General features: G+C 47.0%; 1 protein-coding gene across 2 annotated transcripts in view; it reads right to left on the reverse strand.

Annotated features, from left to right (window-relative positions):
• Positions 1–6392: 6392 nt before the first annotated feature.
• Positions 6393–22765, reverse strand: part of SLC38A7 (solute carrier family 38 member 7) — a 34362-nt gene continuing 17989 nt past the window's right edge. The window contains exons 12-18 of one of the 2 annotated variants that reach the window (XR_008960135.1): positions 18986–19075; positions 15533–15615; positions 14912–15128; positions 12038–12088; positions 11220–11396; positions 10300–10447; positions 6393–7200 (exon numbers count right to left, since the gene is read on the reverse strand). Coding sequence is in view for 1 of the 2 variants with exons in the window: in XM_044382424.3 (XP_044238359.1) it covers positions 19051–19075 (25 nt within the window). In the remaining variant the exon portion in view is untranslated. Of the gene's footprint in view, positions 7201–10299; positions 10448–11219; positions 11397–12037; positions 12089–14911; positions 15129–15532; positions 15616–18048; positions 19076–22765 lie in introns of those variants that run through there. The other variant, XM_044382424.3, reaches the window with a different exon arrangement.

Raw genomic sequence — 22765 nt, forward strand, 5'->3', positions numbered from 1 at the left:
TCCGTCGTTAACTGCGTCCTAAGAGAGCAGTGCATGCTGGGGAATGTAGTCTCCTACTTGGTCCTAGTTTGCCTCACTTTATCAGAACTTTCTCCTTATCTAGTTCTGCCTGTTGAAGGAGGGACCCCTTACAGAAAGATAGGAAGCTAAGGTTCTCTTTTTGCCTTATGCCCACTAAGCGGTATCAGAACGGATATCTATCAGAGAGGTATCAGAAAGGCTCTCAGAAGAAAAAGCATAGAAACATACCTTTGCTACTATTTATCTATAGCAGAATGTAAGATTTTATGGTCACCTGTTCCCAAAAGTGGGAGGACCGGGAAGGAAGTGTGGACTGGTTGGTTTTTTTCTACCTTTTGGAAAAAACCTACCCTTCTCATCACCCCATCCTAGGCTTGACTCAGTAGCTTGTCTCCCAGCCATCTGTCTCACTACCTTTTGTGTCTAGAAATACTTTTTTTAAAAATTGTGGTCAAACACTTAACATAAAATTTATCTTAACCATATTTAAATGTACTGTACAGTAAGGTTAACTATATGCATATTGTACAACTAATCTCTAAAACTTTTTCATTTTGCAAAACAGAAACTCTATACCCATTGAACAACTCCCAGTTTCCTCCCTCCACTGCCTGACAACTGCCATTCTACTTTCTATTTTCTAAGAGTTTGACTACTTTAGATACCTTATATAGGTGGAATCATGCTGTATTTGTCTTTTTGTAACAGGCTTATTTCACTTAGCATAATGTCCTAAAAATACTTTTTGACGTCTGCCTTTCCTTGGTTGGAGGCCAACTCTTTCAGCAAACATTTACTCAGTGTCTTCTGTTTTCAAGCAACTACGAGACCCAGGGAGCCCACATACAACAACGGCAAGGATTGCTTTGGTCTTGTTTATAGCTGTATTCTCAGCACCTAAGACAGTGCCTAGCATGTGGTAGACACACAAACGAATGTTGAAAAATCAGGAAACAGATAAATAGACTTACATTATAATGTTAGTGGTGAAAGGCCCCTTAAACAGACCAAAGATAAGGAATACACCTTTGTATACCATGTTGCCATATAAAATTGCTAAAACCTCTGTGGGTAGCAGCATTTGGGCCATGTTTATCAAAACTGAAAGTGCATAGACCCGATGATCCAGTAATTCCATGTCTAGGATTTATTCCACAGGTGGAAATTGCAGATTTGTACTGATATGAATGTATAAAAATTCACTGACACATTGTTTATGGGGCCTGCCAAAATTGGAAACAATAGGGAACAGGTTAAATAATGTATGCTACATTCATACAACAGAATACATGAAGTTTTTTAAAAGAATGAGGCAAATCTATATGTACTGATATGGAATGATTCCAAGATTTATTGTTAAGTGAAAAAAGGTGTAGAATAGAAAAAAATAGCATAATCAGTACGTTACCATTTGTGTAGGAAAAAATAACTTTGTCCCTATTTACATATAACTGAATGCATAAAAAAATTTTAGGAAGGAGCACCTGGCTATCTCAGTCAGTAGAGCCTGGGACTATTGATCTTGGGGTCATGAGTTCGAGTCTCACATTGGATGTAGAGATTACTTACAAATAAAATTAAAAAAAAAAAAAAAAGGCTTGGCAAGATACATCTCCCTACCAAACTGACACCAAAGGTTATCTGGTTATCCCTGGGGAGGGAAGTGGAATGGGGAAGGGCAAAGGGAACTTTTGCTTTTCATTCTATATATTACCCCACTGTTTGAACTCTTTACAGAAAGGGTGTACTCATGTTTTATTTGTATAATTTAAATTTTTTCTTTTTTAAAAAAGATCTTTATTTATTTATATGACAGAGAGAGAGGGAGAGAGCACAAGCAGGGAGAGTGGGAGAGGGAAGCAGACTCCCCGCTGAGCAGGGAGCCCGATGCGGGGCTTCATCCCAGGATCTCGGGATCATGACCAGAGCCAAAGACGGTCACCCAACCAACTGAGACACGCAGGCGCCCCTAAAATTTTTCTTTTTTAAATTTTTAAAAAAGAGACAAAATGAGACCCATAAAGGTCAACTACCTAAGGTTAACTCGGTAATTCTACAACTAGTTCAGGCCTCAAACATAGATCTCCTAAAATAAGTTGAAATAAAACTGAGTTGCCTTTCCCCACTTTGGTCTATCTTTGCCAGAAAAATGGTTTGTTACTTTATACTGAGGCTGTTCCGGGACACTCTTAAGCCCACTACCAGTCCCTCCCCCTAAAACTTACATCAATACCACTCCTAGAATTTGACCTGTCATGGGGACTTAGCCAGGTACCTGAAGGATTCACAAAACAGCCTGGAGATCAAAGTCCTTCAACTGTGTGTTGTCAAGAATTCTGGGGGCTTCTGTCCCTAGTAGAAAGTAAAGAGACTTATAGAATGTTCGCAAACTGTAAGAGGTAATGGAGATCACCTGGTGTACCTTTTTCATTTTATTGAAAGACATAGTAGGAAATCATGCCCAAACTATTTTACTAGAGACCTTCACAAAGGATTCACTGAATCACCTTATATAACTCAGCAATTATGTGTCCTGGGGTTCAAACGTATTTAAAAACAGGATACTTCAGCCAGCTGTTAATTACTCACCTGGCCTCTTCCCTCAGCCTTCTTCCACTTCTTCACCCTCCAATTAATTGCGCATCCGAGCTCTGGAAGAACTTTACAAACTCTTTTAATTGTTTCCCAAAATAGCCTGGAGGAGGAAACCTACCTGTTAGGAAACAAAACCCTTATTGGTTGGTTGGTGGAGGCAAATTTACCCAGAAGACAAAGGACTTTGAGACTTTAAGATCTGTGTGAACTGTATTGATTTTGAGGTGCTTGGAAGAAGGGTAAGTAGAAATACAAGCCCTATTACTTCATGCTCCTGTTTTCAGTCCCATTTATCAGGTGATTCAGTAAATACAATTCACAGTTTTGACTACCTTACAATTCTCTGTCCTACCCAAAGCAACTCTCTGACAGCCTAACCCTAAATTCTGATCTTCCAGGCCATCACCACTGCCTAGCAATAAAGCTCCTGACTCTCCAGGCACACATGCTTTGGTATTACTTGGGTGGCTCTATCCTGAAGGGAGGATGTCCGGGGAGGCACGCTGCAAAAAGCTCACAGAGAAATTCTGAAACCCAAGTTGTAAACCAGGCCGCACCCCTAACTTTCTGCATAATTGTGGGAAGGTCACTTCCCCTCCCTGGACCTTTTTTCCCGTTCTTCTCTACTCTGAGGATATTAGACAAGCATTACATGGCTCCCAAATTGTGGGCTGTTGGCTCCTAGGAAGCCAAGGACTTGCAGTGGGGTGCTGGATTCTTATGCGCGCGTAGATTTCTTTAATCAACCCCTATATTCTAACAGTACAGTTTTACACGCTTTATCTCATCCACACATCAGGACCCAGTGAGGGAGGAACTGAGTTATTTACCCCATTTTACAGATCATAAAATGGAGGCTTAGAGAGGTTGAGTCACTCACTCGAGGTCAAATACCAAGTCAATGGCAGAACAAATGTTGGAACCCAAACTGTCAGAGTTCAGGGCTCACATTCTCAGGCACCACACTCTCAGCTGTAGTTTGGAAAAACCCCTGCCCAGGTAACCTCCTAGCTGTAACGTTCAATGGCCCATTAGCAACCAGGTATTTTCCAAACCAAAAATGCGATGTGTCATCTGCCAGAGTGTTATGAACTAGTGATACGGGTTCTGAAAATACTGCTGCATGTTTGGCATTTTCCAGTTGAGTTTACGTTTAAATTATTAGATCCTCTCCTTAACAGGAGATATGTCCTAGGAACCGTATAGGAGCTTCGGACTTAATTTATTTATGCCTCTGCCTCTTTTCATGAAAAAACAAGGAAGAAGCTAGGCAGTAAAAGGAAAGGCCACATGTCATCTCCTCTGGTTCATAGATACCTTAGAATTATCTAAGTGGATGCTTGCAAACAAACTGGGGCAAGACTAAGAAACCTGCCTGGGTTCTAGGCAGATGAGTGCAACTTAGGACACCTGACAGAATTCTGAGCTGGACAGAGTCTGACTCTGCTCTAATTTTCTGTGTCATCCTTGATTACGGCCCTGCTGTTTTAAGTGATTGCCTGGAAGCTGTACCATGAGCCCAAACTCTTCATCCTTCACCCATTTGGGCCCCTGCCTTTGCAGATAGTTCATTTATTATAACAGACTTCCCAGAGAACAATCTCAGCCTCAACTTAGACTTAACATTTTTTTCTTTTTTTGCTCCCTTCTCTGGACTTGACATTTTTAACCTAACATTCATCTCTACTATCACCTTAGGGACCTTAGAGACCTAAACTTACACCATATTTTGAACTGAGCGGGGGGAGGGGGGGGATAAGTTGAGGATTGTCCTCCAAACTCCTCTTCGACACTCCATATTTCCCTCTTTAAGGTATAAGTCCATCAAACATTTAATCTCTTCCAAATGCAGCATAGAGTCTTAGGAATCTGAGGAAGAAAGCCCCTGCCTTTTACAGCTATTTATGGTCACTCTTTGGAGGAGCAAAAGACAAAGCAGGTAATAAGCAGTGAACAATTGAAGCCTGTGTGTTACCTACAGAACGAATGGGTCCAACATCTCAATGCTGGGGCCATGGGTGGCTCTGTCTTTTAAGCATCTGACTCCTGAGTTTGGCTCAGGTCATGATCTCAGGGCCATGAGATGGAGCCCTGCGTTGGGTTTGCGGTCAGTGTGGAATCCGCTTGTCCCTCTCTCTCTGCTCCTTCCCCCCTCCCCTCGCACTTCTCCCTCTCTCCCTCTCTTTCTAAAATAAATAAATAAAATCTTTTTTTAAAAATCTCAACACTGGAAAATGGTCAAGCAGAAATAATTTTGCTAAAATTCTTCTAGGATATGTACATTAAACTAATCACCTGTCCCTGCACCCAAAAAAGGTGGGCTGAACAGCCAAACACACTGACCTGAAAAGACTTTTCATGCCCAGGAATCCTTGAACTCAAATATACTACTTGGACCCTATGATCAGCTTTCAGTATTTCAAAATGCATATCCTTCCCCACTCTTCTACTAAGTTCATTATTTTGGGTAGGTAAAAACTCCCAAATTCAGAACCCACAGGGAAAATAATAATCAAAGATCTTTAGAATAAAACATGGGCATCTCTGTTTCAAGGCCCATTCTAGCTCTAAACTCTGAGCTTAGGTAGCCTCCTTGGCTGACCTGAAGATGTTTGTCTTTGTCACCCTGTGGTGCTAGGTTTGTTTTAGAGTAGGGAAAGATGAAAGCGTGCACACGACAATCTCCAGGTTCAAATAAAGAGGAAAGCATTTTGAGAAGGGCCTTAGTCCATTCAAGCTGTTATCAGGAAATACCAAAACCAAGTGGCTGCTAAATAACAAAAATGTATTTCTCACAATTTCAGAGTCCAAGTCCAAGGTCAAGGTACCAGCAGGTTTGGTGTCTGGTAGAAGATGACCATCTTCTTCTCCTTTTTTTTTTTTTTAAGATTTTATTTTTAAGTAATCTCTACACCCAACGTGGACCTCAGACCCACAACCCTGAGACCAAGACTCACATGCTCCACCGACTGAGCCAGCCAGGCCCCCCAGATGGTCATCTTCTTGTTGTAAACTTACATGGTGGCAGGGGCAAGGGAACTCTCTGGGATCTTCTTCATAAGGGCATGAATCTCATTCACAAGTGCTCCACCTTCATGACCTAATCATTTTCCAAAGGCCCCCACCTCCTAATATCATCACATTGGGGGCTGGGATTAACATACACAAATTTTGGGGAGACACAGACATTCAAGTCTGTAGCAATAAGTTTCTTGTGTTTCAGGATGTTTAGCCATTGGCCTCAGGATGGTAATTAGCTCATAGTGGGTGTTCTATAAATATGGAATAAATAAATGAATGAATGAATGACTCTTGAAGAGAATCAACTCCAGGGAATCGTTTCTTTTCTTAAAGATTTTACTTATGTATTTGAGAGAGAAAGAGAGAGAACAGAGGGAGAGGAAGAAGCAGACTCCCTGCTGAGCAGAGAGCCCAATGCAGGGCTTGATTCGAGCATCCTGAGATCATGACCTGAGCCGAAATCAAATGCTCAATCAACTAAGCCAACCAGGCACCCCCATTTCTTTTTTTTTTTTTTAAGATTTTCTTTATTTGGGGCACCGGGGTGGCTCAGGTCATGATCCCAGCGTCCTGGGATCGGTCCCACATAGGGCTTCCTCCTCAGTGGGGAGCCTGCTTCTCCTTCTCTCTCTGTTGCTCCTCCTGCTTGTGCTCTCTCGCTCACTCTATCAAATAAGTAAATAAAATCTTTTTTTAAAAAAAGATTTTATTTACTTATTTGAGAGACAGAAAGAGAGAGAGAGTGTGCGCGAGTTGGGGGAGGGGCTGAGGGAGATGGGAAGCAGACTCCCCGCTGGGCATGGAGCCCAACCTGGGCTGGCTTGATGTGGGGGTTCCATCCCAGGACCCCAAGAGATCGTTACCGGAGCCGAAGTCAGATGCTTCACCAACTGAGCCACCCAGGCGCCCCAAATCATTTCTTATTTAATAGTCTGTTGATCACATACAATATCTAGTCCTGCCATCTTGATGCAGACAATAGACAAAAACAGAAACATCTATTCAAAAAGGGGGGATGGTTAGAGGTGGGGAAGTAGCTTTCAAAGTTATCTTAATGTGAGAAAGCCTCTCCAAGTGCAACCTGTGTTAAGGTGTACCCTTTCCAAAGCGATGTCAAGAATTGGATCCCTCCCATCAGCTCCGGGAGACAGGATAGGAGCCAGGGAAGGTTTCCTGTCACTCTGCAGGTGGGAAAAGAGAGACTCAGAAGAGGCTGGTGATTCTATTAGGGTCACAGAGCAAATTAGGGGCAGGACCTTCCCTGGAACCCAGCAGCTTCTGGAGACATCCAGGAGCAGGCTACGGTCTATCCTCCTCGCACAGACCGTTTTTGTCTTCCCCTTTCCTTCTTCCCAGATTTCACGTTATTGGTGATAGCAGGGGGGAGCTTTGGAGAAGGAGAGTGAGAGTGCCCGGAAGGGGATGCCCCCCAAAAGAAGCAGACCGGGGGTACAGGGAGGAAACTTACCCACAGCTGAGGAAGAAGGAGGTGCTCTTCAGGAAGCTGTTGAATGTCTCCAGGGCCTGCACAGGTTGATGGTGGAACACTAGGACACCTGCGCCCTGTGCAGAAGCAAGGCCAAAGAGCTAGGACCAGTTACCTGGCTAGCGTATGTTTCTGTAGGGCAGCGTTTCTCACAGCGGCGTTCCCTCAGCAGCACCAGCAGCACCCTCTGGGGACTTTTAGAAATGCACATCCCTCTCCGCGCCAGCTCACCCCTACAGCATCGAAAACCCTGGACCCAGTGGCCCACTACCCTCCTAGTGATTCTGAAACGTTTTCACCTTCGAAAACCATTGCTCTAGAGTTAACATTTTATAGAAACTTTCTTTTTTAGCAGAAAAAGTAGTAACATTTTTTTTCTTATTCTACAGAGGCCCGGGTAGAGAGATAGGGGAGAACACCAGAGAAGTTTGGGGGCTTCTCAGGGAAGGTGGTGTTTGAATGGGGACTTTATGACCCTAAGTTTTCCTTAACTGTATTCTCCAAGCAATGGGGCCTCTAACTGCATCTACTTTCCTCAGTTCCCCAAACCGCCACTGTCTTTAGGTCCAGAACCAGTCCTGGGGTCTCAAGCCAGGACTCTGGAAGAGCTTCCCTCCCTACCTCCAGGAGGACCTCGCCCAGATTGAGACCCGAGTCATCTCCCCTGTGCAGTTCTGGTGAAGCACTGGTTAGGAGTTGGGTGGCCCTAGTTTGGTCATAAGGAATGAGATCTTCCCCTACTATTTAAAGAAGCCAGCAGCCTGGGGCGCCTGGGTGGCTCAGTCATGAGGCATATGCCTTCAGCTCAGGTCATGGTGCCAGCGTCCTGGGGTCAAGCCTTGCACTGGGGGGGGGGTCCTTGCTCAGCGGGAAGCTTGCTTCTCCCTCTCCCACTCCCCCCTGCTTGTGTTCCCTCTTTCGTGGTCTCTTTCTCTGTCAAATAAATAAATAAAATCTTAAAAAGAACAAGAAGAAGAAGCAGCAGCAGCAGCAGCCAGCAGTCTGTTTGTTCTAGAACCAGAGATGGTAGGGGCTACCATCGGGGAGACCCGACTCCTATTTCGGTTTTCTCTCACAGCTACTGGCTCTGAGGGGATCTGGAGCTGGAGCCTCGGGGACTTTTGAGCCACCCCACCCCCCCCAGCACCGGGGCAGAACTCTCATTTCTTCCACAAAAAAATCACTGATTAGACATCCACTATGTCCTAGAACGTAGCTCAGAATAGTACAGACCCTTCAGGTGCTGCTTGCTTTGCTCACAGACCAGCAGAGAAGCCAACTGTCAAACAAAGAATTACAAGCGTGACAAAGGTTAAGAAACGGGGAAGCACGGGGAGCTTTGGGGAGTCTCCAACCCAGTCCAGGGACTCAAGGACTGTTTAAGGATGTGGTCGGAGTAGTTCTTGGGATAGAGTGACAGAGAGAGGGTGCATCCCAGCGAAGGGCTGGGCGTGACAGAGATGATCCTGGCATCTCTGAACATCTTTGAGGAATTGAAAGGCCGGGACAGACCGAGCTATAGAGGTAGCCGGCTGGAGGCCTGCTAGGGCAGCCTGGGTCAGCCCTTTAGCCTAAGGGCGCGCGGAGGGGCGCCTGGCGGGCTCAGCATCCAAGGCTTGATCTCGAGCCCCACGTTGGACTCTCTGAGTGTGGGGGTCCATCCCAGGACCCTGAGATCATGACCAGAGCTGAAACCAAGAGTCAGACACCTAACCAACTGCACCACTGAGGTGCCCCTAAAATCTTTTTTTTTTTTAAGATTTTATTTATTTATTTGAGAGTGAGCACAAGCAGGGGGGGTAGCAACAGAGGGAGCCCAACACAGGGCTCCATCCCAGGACCCTGGGATTATGACCCAAGCCGAAGTCAGATGCTTAACCGACTGCACCACCCAGGCACCCCAAAATCTTTTTTTTTTTTTAAAGGAGGTTAGAGCCTCAGAATAGCAGAGGATGAGGACTAGTAGAAGCTAAGTGAGGTCACAGAAGCCAAGAGCACTGAGGAATTCAGTGTTTTTGTGCAGCCCCGCAAGGAAGGGATTGACAAGGCCTTGGGCTGTGTGACAAGGCCAGTGGTGACCTTGGAGACAGTCATTTCTGTAGAATGAGGGGGCAGAAACCAGATTGGAGTGGGAGCTGTAACTGGAAGGGAAAGGAAATTTTGGTTTTTTTTTTTTTTTTTTTAAATGGAGAGATTGGCGCACATTTAAATGCCAATGAACTTGTTTTGGAAAGAAGTTATCTCTCCCCTAGTTTTAGATAGCTGGAGGGACAAGGTCTCCTTTGTTTTCTGAAAGTTAGGAAGAAATACTTGGCCTTTGATCTCTCCAGCTCTCCTCTTCCCAACAGTTCTTCTCCAAGGTGGAAGTATCCAGGAGAGCCCCCATTTGGAGGGGCACTGAAGCCACTCCTGCCCAGGCTGCTGACTTCTGGAAGAACGAAGGGCTGCAGCCCTCCACCCCCACCCAGCTTCCTCTGGGGCCCCATGTCTCCACCTGCTGCTTCAGGTCCTCCACACACCTCTCCCCACCCGGGAAGTTGCAGGCCAGGTCAGTGTCTCCTTTATAGACAAAAGGGCACAAAAGTCATGCTGCAGCAGCTCCCAGCAGAAAGGGGCCATGTCACATGCTGCCTCTGGTCCTGAGAGCTAACCTGGGAGCTGTAGGGAGAAGCAGCTGGGAACTGGGATTCCCAGGGTACCTCTTCAATCCACAAGAAGTTGCTCCTAGACATGGGCCTACCCACTCCCCCAGGATTACAGCCCTCTCCCACACCCTCTTCCTGACCCTAGGGCCCCCACGTCTATGCCCTCTGCTTCCAATTGCAACAGGTGCCTCTCCCTCAACCATTTCTTCTTCCAACAAATATCTGAGCACTTACTATGTTCCAGACAGTGTACAGGTGCTGGATTGTAACCATGAATGAACATCCTGTCCTCCATTTATATATTCATTCATTCATTCATTCATTCATTCATTCATGATTTTTAGAGAGGGAGAGAGAGTTGGGGAGGAGCAGAGGGAGAGGGAGAGAATCTTAAGCTGGCTCCACGCCCAGCATGGAGCCCTATATGGGGCTCAATCTCACAACCTTGAGATCATGACCTGAGCTAAAAATCCAGAGTCGGAGGCTTAACCAACTGAGCCACCCAGGTGCGCCCTGCCCTGCAATTAATACCTGAGATCTCTGCTCTGCCTTTCCCCAAGAAGACCCCTCAATCCTGTGAGGTCCCAGCCTCGCTGTCATGCCTTTACCAGTGGCTGCCAGATCTCAGGTTCACCTGCACAGTTCCGCAGGCAGGGAAGAGGTTCTCAGGAAGAGTTACCTGGGAAGGCAGGATGGAGAGGAGGGGTGGCCAGATCATTCCTGCCTGTCTTCCACTCTGCCTTACCATCACCATATGATAGTCCCAAGAAATAAGGACTCAGGGACACACACCAGCTCCAGACGGGGGAGGAGTGGGGCCTGGGGAAGTGCTGCCTGTCCCCTATTCCCATCACCCTGAGCACCACAGCCTCCTGATTCCTTTCAGTCTACCGCGGCCCTGGCATGGAAGCGCCCAAGTCAGCCTCCTTAGAGTCATAGGCCAGCTCTGCCCGCAGTGGGGCAGTGCGGTGGGACAGAGGCAGGTGGCACGGGTGGTGAAAGAATTCCCCCAAGGCAGAACAAAGGAGACAGAAGTTTATCTAGTGCACTGCAAGGGAGCAGTGGGCAGCCAAGGAGAGACTGTCTGCCAGGAGGGAAAGAGACTGGTGGGGTCTATAGCTAAGGGGAGGAGTGAGGATGTATAGGAACGTAGAGATTTTTCCTTTTTTGGTCCCTGTGCCTGGCTGTAAGTAGCCCATTGGTCAGCTAGGGCCTAAGGATATGTTGAGGTAGGTAGCCTGATGTTTGCATTCAGCTCGGTTGTCACCGTGGGCCCTGGACCTCATTCAGCTTTCCATTGCTTGAGCCTGTTGCCTAAAAGTGGCCTCTTCATTCCCCTCTGACAGATGGACAATGACAAATCTTTGGCCTTTGGGCAGAGGTCTCATTTTCAGCAGCTGCTTCATGCTGGACGGGGTGGGGGGGGGAAGAGGGGAGCATGCTGTCCTTACCTAAATTTGTTGGCCCATCAGGGATTCTGTGCAGTTAGGGACCAGAGCATGGTATTACATTAACGTGCTAATAGGTGATTTGAGTGAAACTCCTTGCTGCCCAGGTCCCGGGTCCTCCAATGGTACGGGCTGGAATCTTTGCTGAATCATCATCATTCATATGTGGAATGTTGGATTCTAGAAGAGACACATTTAACAAAGAGATTAAAGAGGGGGGACCAGTAACTAGATGCACAAGTATTGAGGCCAGGGGTCCTAAGGTAAGAAGCCAGGATAGCCACGACCAGGCTTCTTGCCAGGAAACCCATCTTTTGTGTTGCAAGGTCCCAAAGGGAGGAAGCCTGTTGAAATTAAATTATGGACATTTTCTTGTATTTGTGTTATAAAAAATGGTTCCATGGAGGGGCCATACCTCTTGATCTGGGAGTTTGCACCGGGGCCAGGAAACTTTACATAAAAAGATGAGACATTTTTCCTTAGGCCTTTGAGGGGATCCAATTTGTTCCAGTTTTTAAGAATACAGCCCAAGGGGGAGTCCAAAGGAATAGAAGAGTTTGTCCCATTGTGGGAAAGATCAGCTGCCCATTCTCAAAGGAGTGTCCCACTCAAGGGAATGGCTCGGCAACCAGCGGTCACAATTTCAGCTCCACTGACCTGAGAAAGGACCTTTTGCAGGGTGACTGACTCTAGCGGGGCAACCCAGCAAGGAGAAGGTCGCGGCAAATGGTAATTGGAATCCCTGTTGGGGTGTCCCCTGCAACAGGGAAAGCTGGACACTGGGTACAAACTGGGTCGGAAGAAGGAGGGGGAGGACTCACCACTCACACTTGGGAACATATTTTGCCCACAGATCAGGATAGAGGCTGGCCCTGCGGGAACAAAGGAAGAAAAGTGGGGCCCTTAAGAAGCAAGGCGGCTGAGAGGCAGCCCGCATCAGGAAAGGGTCCCAACTGAGTCCAGAATGTGTGTAGTTTCGGCCTGGACAAGCTGCTGCTGCCAGTGGAGCTGCATATTGGGAACAGAGGCCTTGGGAGGGACGGAGTGGGAGAGGGGAAGAAGGGGGTCCTTCACCCTTATAGGCAGGGACAGTCCAACCTGTTTAGTATTAGACCTTCAGACCACATTTGGGAGCCTCCCTGGCCAGAGATCTTCGGTTGTCTGAGGAATCCTAGGGTTAGACCACCCAAGGGCCAAAAAGAACGAAGAGGGACGGAAGGATTCCTCTGAAGGGCAGGAGGGGGAATCCCGCACCCTTTTGGGCAAGGGTGGTCTGGCAGGTTCCTCCTTGGACTTCACCGAGGATTAGCCTCAGCCAGAGATTGTCAGTTCCCCACGGAGTACTAGAGTCAGTCCACTGAGGGAAAGCCCCAGAAATTCCTGGAGATTCTGAGGAGAGTCCTGGCATCGGCAGAGGGGCCCCATAAGGGCCACCAAATGTGGGGCGACCCAATCGGGTGGAGGCAGGTGGCAAAGGCAGTGAAAGAATTCCCCCAAGGCAGAACAAAGGAGACAGAAATTCACCTAGTGCACGGCAAGGGAGGCAAGGGAGCAGCGGGCAGGACAGGAGAGACTGTCTGCCGGGAGGCGGGGGTGGGGGCTGTAGTTAAGCGGGGGAATGAGGAGGTGTGGGAACGTGTGGAAATTCCCTTTTTTGGTCCCTGTGCCTGGTTGTAAGTAGCCCATTGGTCAGCTACGGCCTGTGGGTATTTTGAGGAGGGTTGCCTTGTTGAACCTGTTTGTATTCAGCTCGCCACCGTGGGCCCTTTGCCTCGCTCAGCTTTCTATTGCTTGAGCCTATTGCCTAAAAGTGGCCTCTATACCCTAGGTAACCTTGCACTAGGATGCCACCTCCCTAAGCTTCGGTTCCTTCATGTGTAAAATGAGGATAATGATAGTACCTACCGTGGAGGTTCTTTGAAGTGTGAAATGAACTGCAGTATGAAAAATACTCAGTGCTGGGCATAGGGGGAGTTCATGTACTCAACAAGTCGTCATTAAGTGCCTCCTGTGTGCTAGGTACTGGGAACGTAGCAGTAAAAAAGCAAGTTCCTGCATTCATTGATCTTGAACTAAAATGGGGGTGGACATGGATAAACAATAATAAATAAATAAACAAAGTAAGCGAGGCCATCAAAGTGCTGTGAGAAGTGATGAAGCCCAACAAGTTGCTGGAGTGACAAGGAGGTGAGCAGCTATTTTTGTTTGGGGAGATCTCTCTGGGGAGGCTCTGAGCAGAGACCTGAATGATCTGAGGGAGGAAGGCAGGCAGGCCTCTAGTGGCACACAGTTCCAGGCAGGGGACCAGAAAGTGCAAAGACCCCAAGGCTGACATGTGGTGAGTCTGCAGGTGAGGCTGAAGCAGATCCGTGGTGGTGGTGATAGTGGTGGTTGTAGTGGGGGTTGTAGTGGAGGTTATAGTGGTGGGGATGGTGGTGGTGATGGTGGTGGTGCTGGTGGTTGTGATGGTGTTGGTGTTGGTGGTTGTGGTGGTGGTGGTGGTGATGGTGGTGGTAGTGGTAGCTATAGTGGTGGTGGTTGTAGTAGTGGTGGTGGTTGTGGTGGTGATTGTTGTGGTGGTTGTGGTGGTAGCTGTAGTGGTGGTGGTGGTTGTGGTGATGGCGGTTGTGGTGGTGATGTTGTGGTGGTGGTTGTAGTGGGGGTTATAGTGGCAGTGATAGTGGTGGTGATGATGGTGGTGGATATGGTGGTGGTGGTTGTAGTGGTGGTTGTAATGGTGGTGGTGGCGGTTGTAGTGGTAGCTGTAGTGGTGGTGGCAGTTGTGGTGATGGTTGTGATGGTAGGGGTGGTTGTGGTGGTGGTGGTTGTGGCGGTGGTGGTGGTTGTGGTGGTGGTGGTGGTTGTGGCGGTGGTGGTTGTTGTTGTGATGGTGGTGATGTTAGTGGTGGTTGTGGTGGTGGTGATGGTTGTGGTGGTGGTGGTGGTGGTGGTGGTGGTTGTAGCAGTGGTAGTGGTGGTGATGGTGGTAGTGATGGTGGTGACTGTAGTGGTGGTGGTGGCAGAGGAGGAGGAAAGTGGTAGAGAGGAAGGTCACAGAGGAGCCAGAACTGTGGGGACCTGTCAGCCAGGGTGAGGACCCTGACTTTTCTCCTAGTAAGAAGAGAAGCCATAGAGGATCTTGAGCTGAGGCTGATATGAGTTTTAAAGGACTATTGCAAGGACAGGAGACTATGGGAAAACAAGGGTGGCAGCAGAAATTTGTTATGGAAAACCCAAGTTCAGCTGCCTGTCGTTTGAAAAGCCAATACTCAAGAGACAAGGTTTTCACTTTGTTCAGTTCTGTTTTGTTTTGTTTTGTTTTGTTTAAGAGACAAGCTTTGATTGGAAGGGAATATGAGCTTTATTCACCTGGGGAGAAGACAGACTCTTGTCCAAAAACCAGTTCTGAGGTTTCTGCCTGGCCCAAAGAGTTTTAAAGAAATCTTAGGGCAGTTAATCTGTGAAAGGGGAGCACAGTAGTCTGTGACACTTCTTGATTGCGCGCACACGTGCACACTCAATAGTGCCAGCTACATACGTTATCGCGGTGCTCAGAGGTGGTGTGCTGGTGCCCGCAATGGGGGGGTGGTTGTGTCAGAGGGTTTAGTTCTGAGTCTTTCTAGGAAGCAATGCGCGAGCTGTAGATGTACAAAGAAAGGTTTAGTTCATCAATCACACGAGCTAAAGGTGCTTACTAAGAAAGACCATGAAGGGAGAGCCTGGGTGACACAGTCAGCTGGGTGTCCAACTCTTGGTTTTGGCTCAGGTCATGAGCTCCTAGGTCGTGGGATTGAGCCCAGAGTCCGGCTGGAGCTCTGCACGGAGTCAGCTTCCTCTCTTCCTCTGCCTCTGCCCTTCCTGCTCCTGCTCTGGCGCGCGCTCTCTCTCTCTCTCTCAAATAAACAAATAAATCTTAAAAAAAAAAAAAGACTAGTGAATTGCCTGGAGAGGCCAAGACAGAGGCTTCAGAATCACCAAATTAAGGGCGCCTGGGCGGCTCAGTTGGTTAAGTGTCTGCCTTTGGCTCAGGTCATGATCCCAGGGTCCAAAGGGCTCTCTGCTCAGTAGGGAGTCTGCTTCTCCCTCTCGCGCTCTCCCCCGTCTCCCCAGCCCTGCTCGTGCTCTCTCTTTCTCTCCCAAATAAAGTCTTAAAAAAGAGAATCACCAACTTAGAAGGATATTATAGTAGTCCAGACAACAGATGATGGTGGACTGGACTAGTTGTAAAGGTGAAGAGAAGCGATTGGGATAATAATTATCTCCAGACCAGAGGGCACGGCCCTCACTGTCTGACACCCACCTGACCAAGCACTTACCGGGGTGGCCATGTGGCACTGGTATCTTCAGCTGAGGTTGATCGTGTTGGCAGCAGTCACGTCCCTAGGAGCCATGTGCCCTCCTGCAGGGTGAGTAGAGGTGGAGGGTGGTGAGGCAATGCCACGAAGCATGCCAGAAGCCTCTAGGTACCTGCAGAGAGGAGTCAGTCCAAGGTCTTTCCAGGATTAAGGGTAAAAACACAATACGCTGCACTTCTGGCCACAGGGTCCAATTACTTTGACACCTAAGATGCTGAAAACTACAGTAGAGCACATGAGACCCGAGCTTGCGCCCTCTGGCCTCTCGGAGCTGACCCCGGGAACGCCTCCATCCATACTGTGGGGAGCTGAAGGCACTGCTACAACCCTCCCCCGGGAAGAGAGTTACCAAGCGCCAGCCAGCTCTGACAAGCCGGTGAGCTCCATTCTGATCTAGGGGCCAGAGTTCACAGTTCGCGGTTTACAATTTGGCTCATTCAGACAGGGGCAAAGGCTTTCAGGTCCTCTCATCCCACCTATTCCGGGTTCCTTTTAAAAAAATATATATATTTTTAACGTTAATTTCAGTGTAGTCTTTTTTTTTTTTTTAAGATTTTATTTACTTATTTGTCAGAGAGAGAGCACAAAGCAGGGGAAGGCCACAGGTAGAGGGAGAGGGAGAAATGGAGTCCCCACTGAGCAGGGAGCCTGATGTGGGGCTCTATCCCAAGATGCTGGGATCATGATCTGAGCCCAAGGCAGATGCTTGACCAAATGAGACACCCAGGCATCCATGTATTGTTTGAATTCTTAATAAGACAATATATTGCATTTCTTATTTATTTATTTATTTATTTATAGCACATCAAAAAAAAATTTTTTTTTTTTTTTTTAGATTTTATTTATTTATTTGACAGAGATAGAGACAGCCAGCGAGAGAGGGAACACAAGCAGGGGGAGTGGGAGAGGAAGAAGCAGGCTCATGGTGGAAGAGCCTGATGTGGGGCTCGATCCCGTAACGCCGGGATCACGCCCTGAGCCGAAGGCAGACGCTTCAACCACTGTGCCACCCAGGCGCCCCCAAAAAAATTTTCTTACAATTTTTGAAAACCAGAAAATCTATTGTACGCATCTGCCCTAATTATGCTCTAACCAAACCACCCAAAGTTTTCTGTGTATTCCTTCTGCATAAGTTACTTTTCAATTTTCGATGTTAGGTTTTATCTTAATGACTTCAGGCTTCTCAAACACACAGGCAACACTCAAAGCCTATTAGCACTTCCTTAGGTTAAACCAGAAGATGGAAGTATAATGAAGTCATTCAAATGCAAACTACGGGATTCGTCACAAATTACTGGTATCCAGTAGAAAAGATACCAAAAAAAAGACCTTATAATATCATAGAGTATCAAAATATTATACAGTTTGCCCTAACATAGAGCAGCTTTCCAAACTGCTGCAAAGTGATTCTAAAACCACTAGCAACAAGAAACAGTACAAGACTGGGGCGCCTGGGTGGCTCAGGGCGTGATCCCAGAGTCCTGGGATTGAGCCCGCATAGGGCTCCCTGCTCCACTGGGAGCCTGCTTCTTCCTCTCCCACTCCCCCTGCTTGTGTTCCCTCTTTCCCGGCTGTCTCTCTCTCTGTCAAATAAAAAAAAAAAGAAAAAGAAAAAAAAAACAGTACAAGAATAAAGTTTATGTTTACATTGGCTCCACATCATAATTATTCTCCGTGCTGGTATCTTCGGAAAGATCTTTGTGATACAGGCAATAATGACAGAGACATCTAAATCTTCCCACTCTTGATTCACCCTCCTCAGTTTCCTTCTGCTGTAGATCGTTTTGAAGCTTTCTGGGACCCCAGGTTGAGGTAGCGCTGGTGCTGAATCAATCGAATCATCCTTGCCACCCTTTCTTTCTGAGCAGTTAGCAAAGTCCTTACTCCAGCCCTCCTCCCGCTGCGACCGAGAATGCGGTCAAGGAGCCCCTGTGGCTTCTTCTCTCTGTCCTGCTGTTGGGATGGATATTCTGGTAGAGGGGAAGGCAGTTTGATACTAGGGTCGAGAGTCAGTTTACCAAGGTTCTTTGTTCATCCTTCGGATAGTTTGAGAGGCACCTGAGCCTTCTTGGGAATTCTCTTCGCTGGGCATCTGGGATGATCCCAGGGCCCAGGTTGGGTAAAGCTGCTTTGGCGAATCCACTGAAAGCCTAGTGACAGACTGAAACTCCTCCTAGACCATCGGGTTCCAGTGGAAGGTGATGCTCAAGGCTCAACTTGCTGGGAAGTAGCCTGGAAAGAACTCTGTAGCCCAGAAAGAGCGAGAAAAACCCAAACTCCAACGAAGTGTGGTGTGGCAAGAGAAAGGACAAACCTCTGCATTTGCAATTTAAAAAGCAAAAAGAAAGAGGTGCCTGGCTGGCTCAGTTGGTGGAACATGAGACTCTCAGTGTCATTAAGTTCGAGCCCCACATTGGGCATAGAGATTACTTAAAAACAAACAAACAAACAAAACACACAAAAAAAGGAAAAAGAAATAAAACTTAAGAAAATTATATTTTGTGAAATGACTACCGCACGTTAGTTAACACCCATCACCGCACATAGTCACACATTTTTTTCTTACGATGAGAACTTTTAAGGTTTACTCCTTAAAAGCAACTTTCAAATACACAATACAGTATTGTTAACTGTAGTCACCGTGTTGTTTATCACACACTCAGAAGCTACCCGTCTTATAATGGAAAGTTTTTACCTTTGCCCACCTTCATCCATTTTCCCCACTCCCCCAAAATAAGATTATTCATTTATTTTAAAGATTTTATGTATTTATTTTGTCAGAGAGAGAGAAAGAGAGAGAGAGAGAGAACAAGCAGGGGGAGTGGCAGGCAGAGGGAGATGCAGGCTCCCCCCTGAGCAGGGAGCCCCATGTGGAGCTCAATCCCAGGACCCCAGGATCATGAACTGAGCCGAAGTCAGATGCTTAACCGACTGAGCCACCCAGGCATCCCCCAAAATAAGATTTTTTAAAACAACAATGTGGCCTCACCAGGGTTGCTGTAAATAAACTGGGAGCGTGTGTGTGTGTGTGTGTGTGTGTGTGTGTGTGTGTGTGTGTAGGGACGGTACTGTGCACTGGGGTTCTGAGCGCCTCTTTCTCCCTGGCTCTCTGCCAGCTGAGGAGGAGAGGGGTCACTCGCCTGACTGAAGCACTTGTCCTCTGGTGGTGTAGGAGATGTCACTGGTGTCCTCCAGGCAGCAGTTGGTGTTGGGGGGAGGTATGGGCAGAGGCTGTGAGCAGAGAGCTGGAGAGTCTGGCTGTGAGGACAGGAGCCCCCAGTGCTCCCCTCAATTATCCCCGATCAGTCTAAACTGGCCTGCCTGGTGGCACTGCTTACCTCTGGCCTAAGGATGGCAGAGAGCCACCTGCCTCAGGGGTACATGTGCCAAGGCCTGGAAGAAGACAGGACTTACTGTGGCCAGTGCGGTAGTGGTAGTAACCAAACTCTCGCAGAGAATCGTGTTCAGCTGGTAGTTGCTCATTCTGTTTCCCACTGCAAAGCCCTGAAAGCAGAAGAGCAAATAAATGCTGAGAAGCGTCCTCCTGGCGGTGACGTGGTCATGGCTAGCCTCAGTGGAGCGCCCCCTGTGTGCCGGGCCTGCTCTAAGCCCTTTACTCCCGCTGTCTCCGTTATCCACCACGACCCTGGGAAGCAGGGACTACTGTGTGCACTCCCCTTGTACAGATGGGGAAACTGAGACACTGAGAGACTAAAGAGCTTGCTCAAGGCCGCACAGCCAGTCAGTGGCAGAGTCAGGATTCAAACCCAGGTCGGTGCCATGTCCAGGCCTACACGATTAGCCACCTGACTATACTGCCTCCCGAAGGATTAACACTGAACGACCTTCAGAATCTCAGAGCTGCTGACACCTTTCAGATTAGCCTTATTTACAGATGGGGAAACCTGTGCGAAACTGAATGTAGGAAACTTCATTTAAAATGGAGTCAAGAGGGGGCATCTGGGTGGCTCAGTTGGTTAAGAGCCTGGCTCTTGTCTCAGCTCAGGTCATGATCTCAGGGTCGTGAGATCAATCCCTGTGTCAGGCTCCATGCTGGGCGTGGAGCCTGCTTAAGATTCTCTCTCTCCCTCTGCCCCTCCCCCACCTCTCTCTCTCTAAAAACAAAACAAAAACCTAAAAAAGAAATTAGATAAGATGCAATCAGAAGGCCAGAAAGGGGAGCTCTCATACCCTCCTCAATTGTAGACCCCCCACAGGAAGACGAGCACCCCGCATTCTCAACAGGAGGCAGTCTACACTTGAGAACCCAGGCAGGAAAAAGAAAGATTTTCTTCTTCTCTAGCAACAGTCCAGCCAATGAGAGACTGTCACAACACAGCCAATGAGAAGCCAAGACACTTCATAACTCCCAGTTTACTCCAATGGACTTTCAGTTTACAACAGCCTTTCCCAGCTCTCCACCTTCCTCTGGAAAAGGCCATTTGTCTCCCTCATTCTCCCCACTTGCCTCTGGTTTTGCCATTAGCTTGCTTGTTCTGAATTAAAATTCTCTGCTCTTCCCAAATGAATCCATCTTGCTGGCAAAATAACCGACAGTTTTATCATTAAGGTTAACAAAGGGTCGGGGGGGTAAGGATGAAGGTCCGAGATTAAGCTTTATCCTCTGAGTATATCCCAATCTTTCCATCTTTCCATTGATCTCCATGTCAGTGCTCTCGTTTTAGTCCATATGTCACTGTCACCTCTGTCTGGACCACTGCAACAAGCCAACCTTTGAGGTAAACCCTGTTTTTGTTTAAACTAAGCTCTATGCCGAATGTGGGGCTTGAACTCCTGACCCTGAGATCAAGCATCACATTCTCTATTGACTGAGCCAGCCAGGCGCCCCTTGAAGCAAACCCTTTTATTTAAAAAATTTTGGAGGGGGAACACCTGGCTGGCTCAGTCAGTTAAGCATTTGCCTTCGGCTTAGGTCATGATCCCAGGGTCCTGGGATCAAGCCCCATGACTGGCTCCTTGCTCAGCAGGAAGCCTGCTTCTCCATCTCCCTCTGCTACTCCCCCAGCTTGTGCACACTCTCTCTCTGTGTCAAAAAACACAAAACACAAAAAACAAAAGACATTCCTATTACCCAGGAAACTCCAAGCGATTCAGGAGCTCTGTGTCAAGAATCAGGGTAAAAGAACAAATATTAGAACAAAAGATGTTTCTAGGGCCCTTATCACTTAGGTAATTACAAAGATTTTAGGAGCTTTCTCCCAGGAATTGGGGGCAGAGACCAATATACATATTTTCTATTATTTATCAAGTCGTACTATTATCAAAGAATGGAGGGGGGGCAGGCAGTCTCTGTTACAACAAATATTGTATTATATGGATAAGGAAATCAAGGCTCAAACCAAATCAAGGCTCAGTAACTGCCTTTGTCCTCATAATAAGCAGCAGAGCTAGAATTCAAACATGGCTTACAGTAGACATTCCATTTTTACCTCCCTTGCTTAAAAATAATTTTAAGTTAAAAAAAAATCAAACTAATCATGCATCTAGTTTTTAAAATCCAGTGGAACTAAGACTTATATCAAACGCTAGTTGTCCTTTGTCCCAATTCTGCCCACCTCTACCAAGTCCCGTTCTCCCACATTCATCTCTCTCTCTTTTTTTAAAGATTTTATTTATTTATTTGACAGAGAGAGAGACAGTCAGCGAGAGAGGGAACACAAGCAGGGGGAGGGGGAGTGGGAGAGGAAGAAGCAGGCTCCCAGCGGAGGAACCTGATGTGGGGCTCGATCCCAGAACGCTGGGATCACACCCTGAGCCGAAGACAGATGCTTAAGGACTGCGCCACCCAAGCACCCCCCACATTCATCTCTTTTAAGCTGTTTCTATGGCAGTTATCTCACTATTTTATTTTTAAAAATATTTTGATTGATTGATTGATTGATTGTAATCTCTGTGCCTAGCATGGGGCTTAAACTCATGGCCCTGAGATTAAGGGTCACATGCTCTACCGACTGAGTCAGCCAGAGGCCCCTAATCTAAGTATTTTATTGCATGTTATTATTTTTTTTAAGATTTTAAGTAATTTCTACACCCAATGTGGGGCTTGAAGTTATAGCTCCGAGATCAAGTGTTGAATGTGCCACCAACTGAGCGAACCAGATGACACCCTTATCTTAGTGTTTTAAAAAAGTGTACTTATACTTCTATTTCTTGATTTAAAAGTTAAAAGCAGGGGCGCCTGGGTGGCTCAGTCGTTAAGTGTCTGCCTTTGGCTCAGGGCGTGATCCCAGAGTCCTGGGATCCAGCCTCTCTTTGGGCTCCCTGCTCTGCTGGGAGCCTGCTTCTTCCTCTCCCACTCCCCCTGCTTGTGTTCCTTCTCTCACTGGCTGTATCTCTCTCTGTCAAATAAATAAATAAAATCTTTAAAAAAAATTAAATGCAGTAACTATTGACTAATGATTTAGCTTTCTTACACCTGCACCTTGAAGTCCCTTCCTCCCTTCTTATTTAATTTTTTAAAAATGATTCATTTATTTATTTGAGAGGGAGTGGGAGTGTGGAGAGGGTCAGAGGGAGAGGGACAGAATCCCAAGTGGACTTCAAGCTCAGTGCAGAGCCTGATGTGGGGCCTAATCCCACCACCCTGAGATCATGACCTAAGCCAAAACCAAGAGGCAGCTGTTCAACCAAATGAGCCACCCAGGTGCCCCAATTTAATTATCTTTTAAAGTTTTATTTATTTATTTTAAGTAATCTCTATACACACTGTTGGGCTTGAACATCATGAACTTATGGCCCTGAGATCAAGAGTAGCATGCTTTACCAACTGAGCCGGTCAAGCGCCTCTCTTCTTTTGATTTTTTAATTAGCTATCATACTTTAAATTTTTAGGTGCTATCTTTTATTTTGCTCATTCGTTTCTTTTTTTAAGATTTTATTTATTTATTTATTTAGAGAGCAAGTGCATGGGTGGGGGGAGGGGCAGAAGGCAAGGGGAAGAGAGACTCCCAAGCAGACTCCTTGCTAAGTACAGAGCCTAACGTGGGGGTTGAACTCACAACTGTGAGACCATGGCCCAGCCAAAACCAGGAGTTTCACACTCAACCGACTGGGCCACCCAGGTACCTCTAAAGAACTTCTTTCAATACTTCTTTCAAGGCAAATCTACTGGCAACAAATTCCTTCAATTTTTGTTTGTCTAAGAAAGTCTATTTCTCCTTTTCTTTTCTTAAG

Source organism: Ursus arctos, unplaced genomic scaffold, assembly GCF_023065955.2.
Source record: "Ursus arctos isolate Adak ecotype North America unplaced genomic scaffold, UrsArc2.0 scaffold_19, whole genome shotgun sequence".
Taxonomy (NCBI): Eukaryota; Metazoa; Chordata; class Mammalia; order Carnivora; family Ursidae; genus Ursus; species Ursus arctos.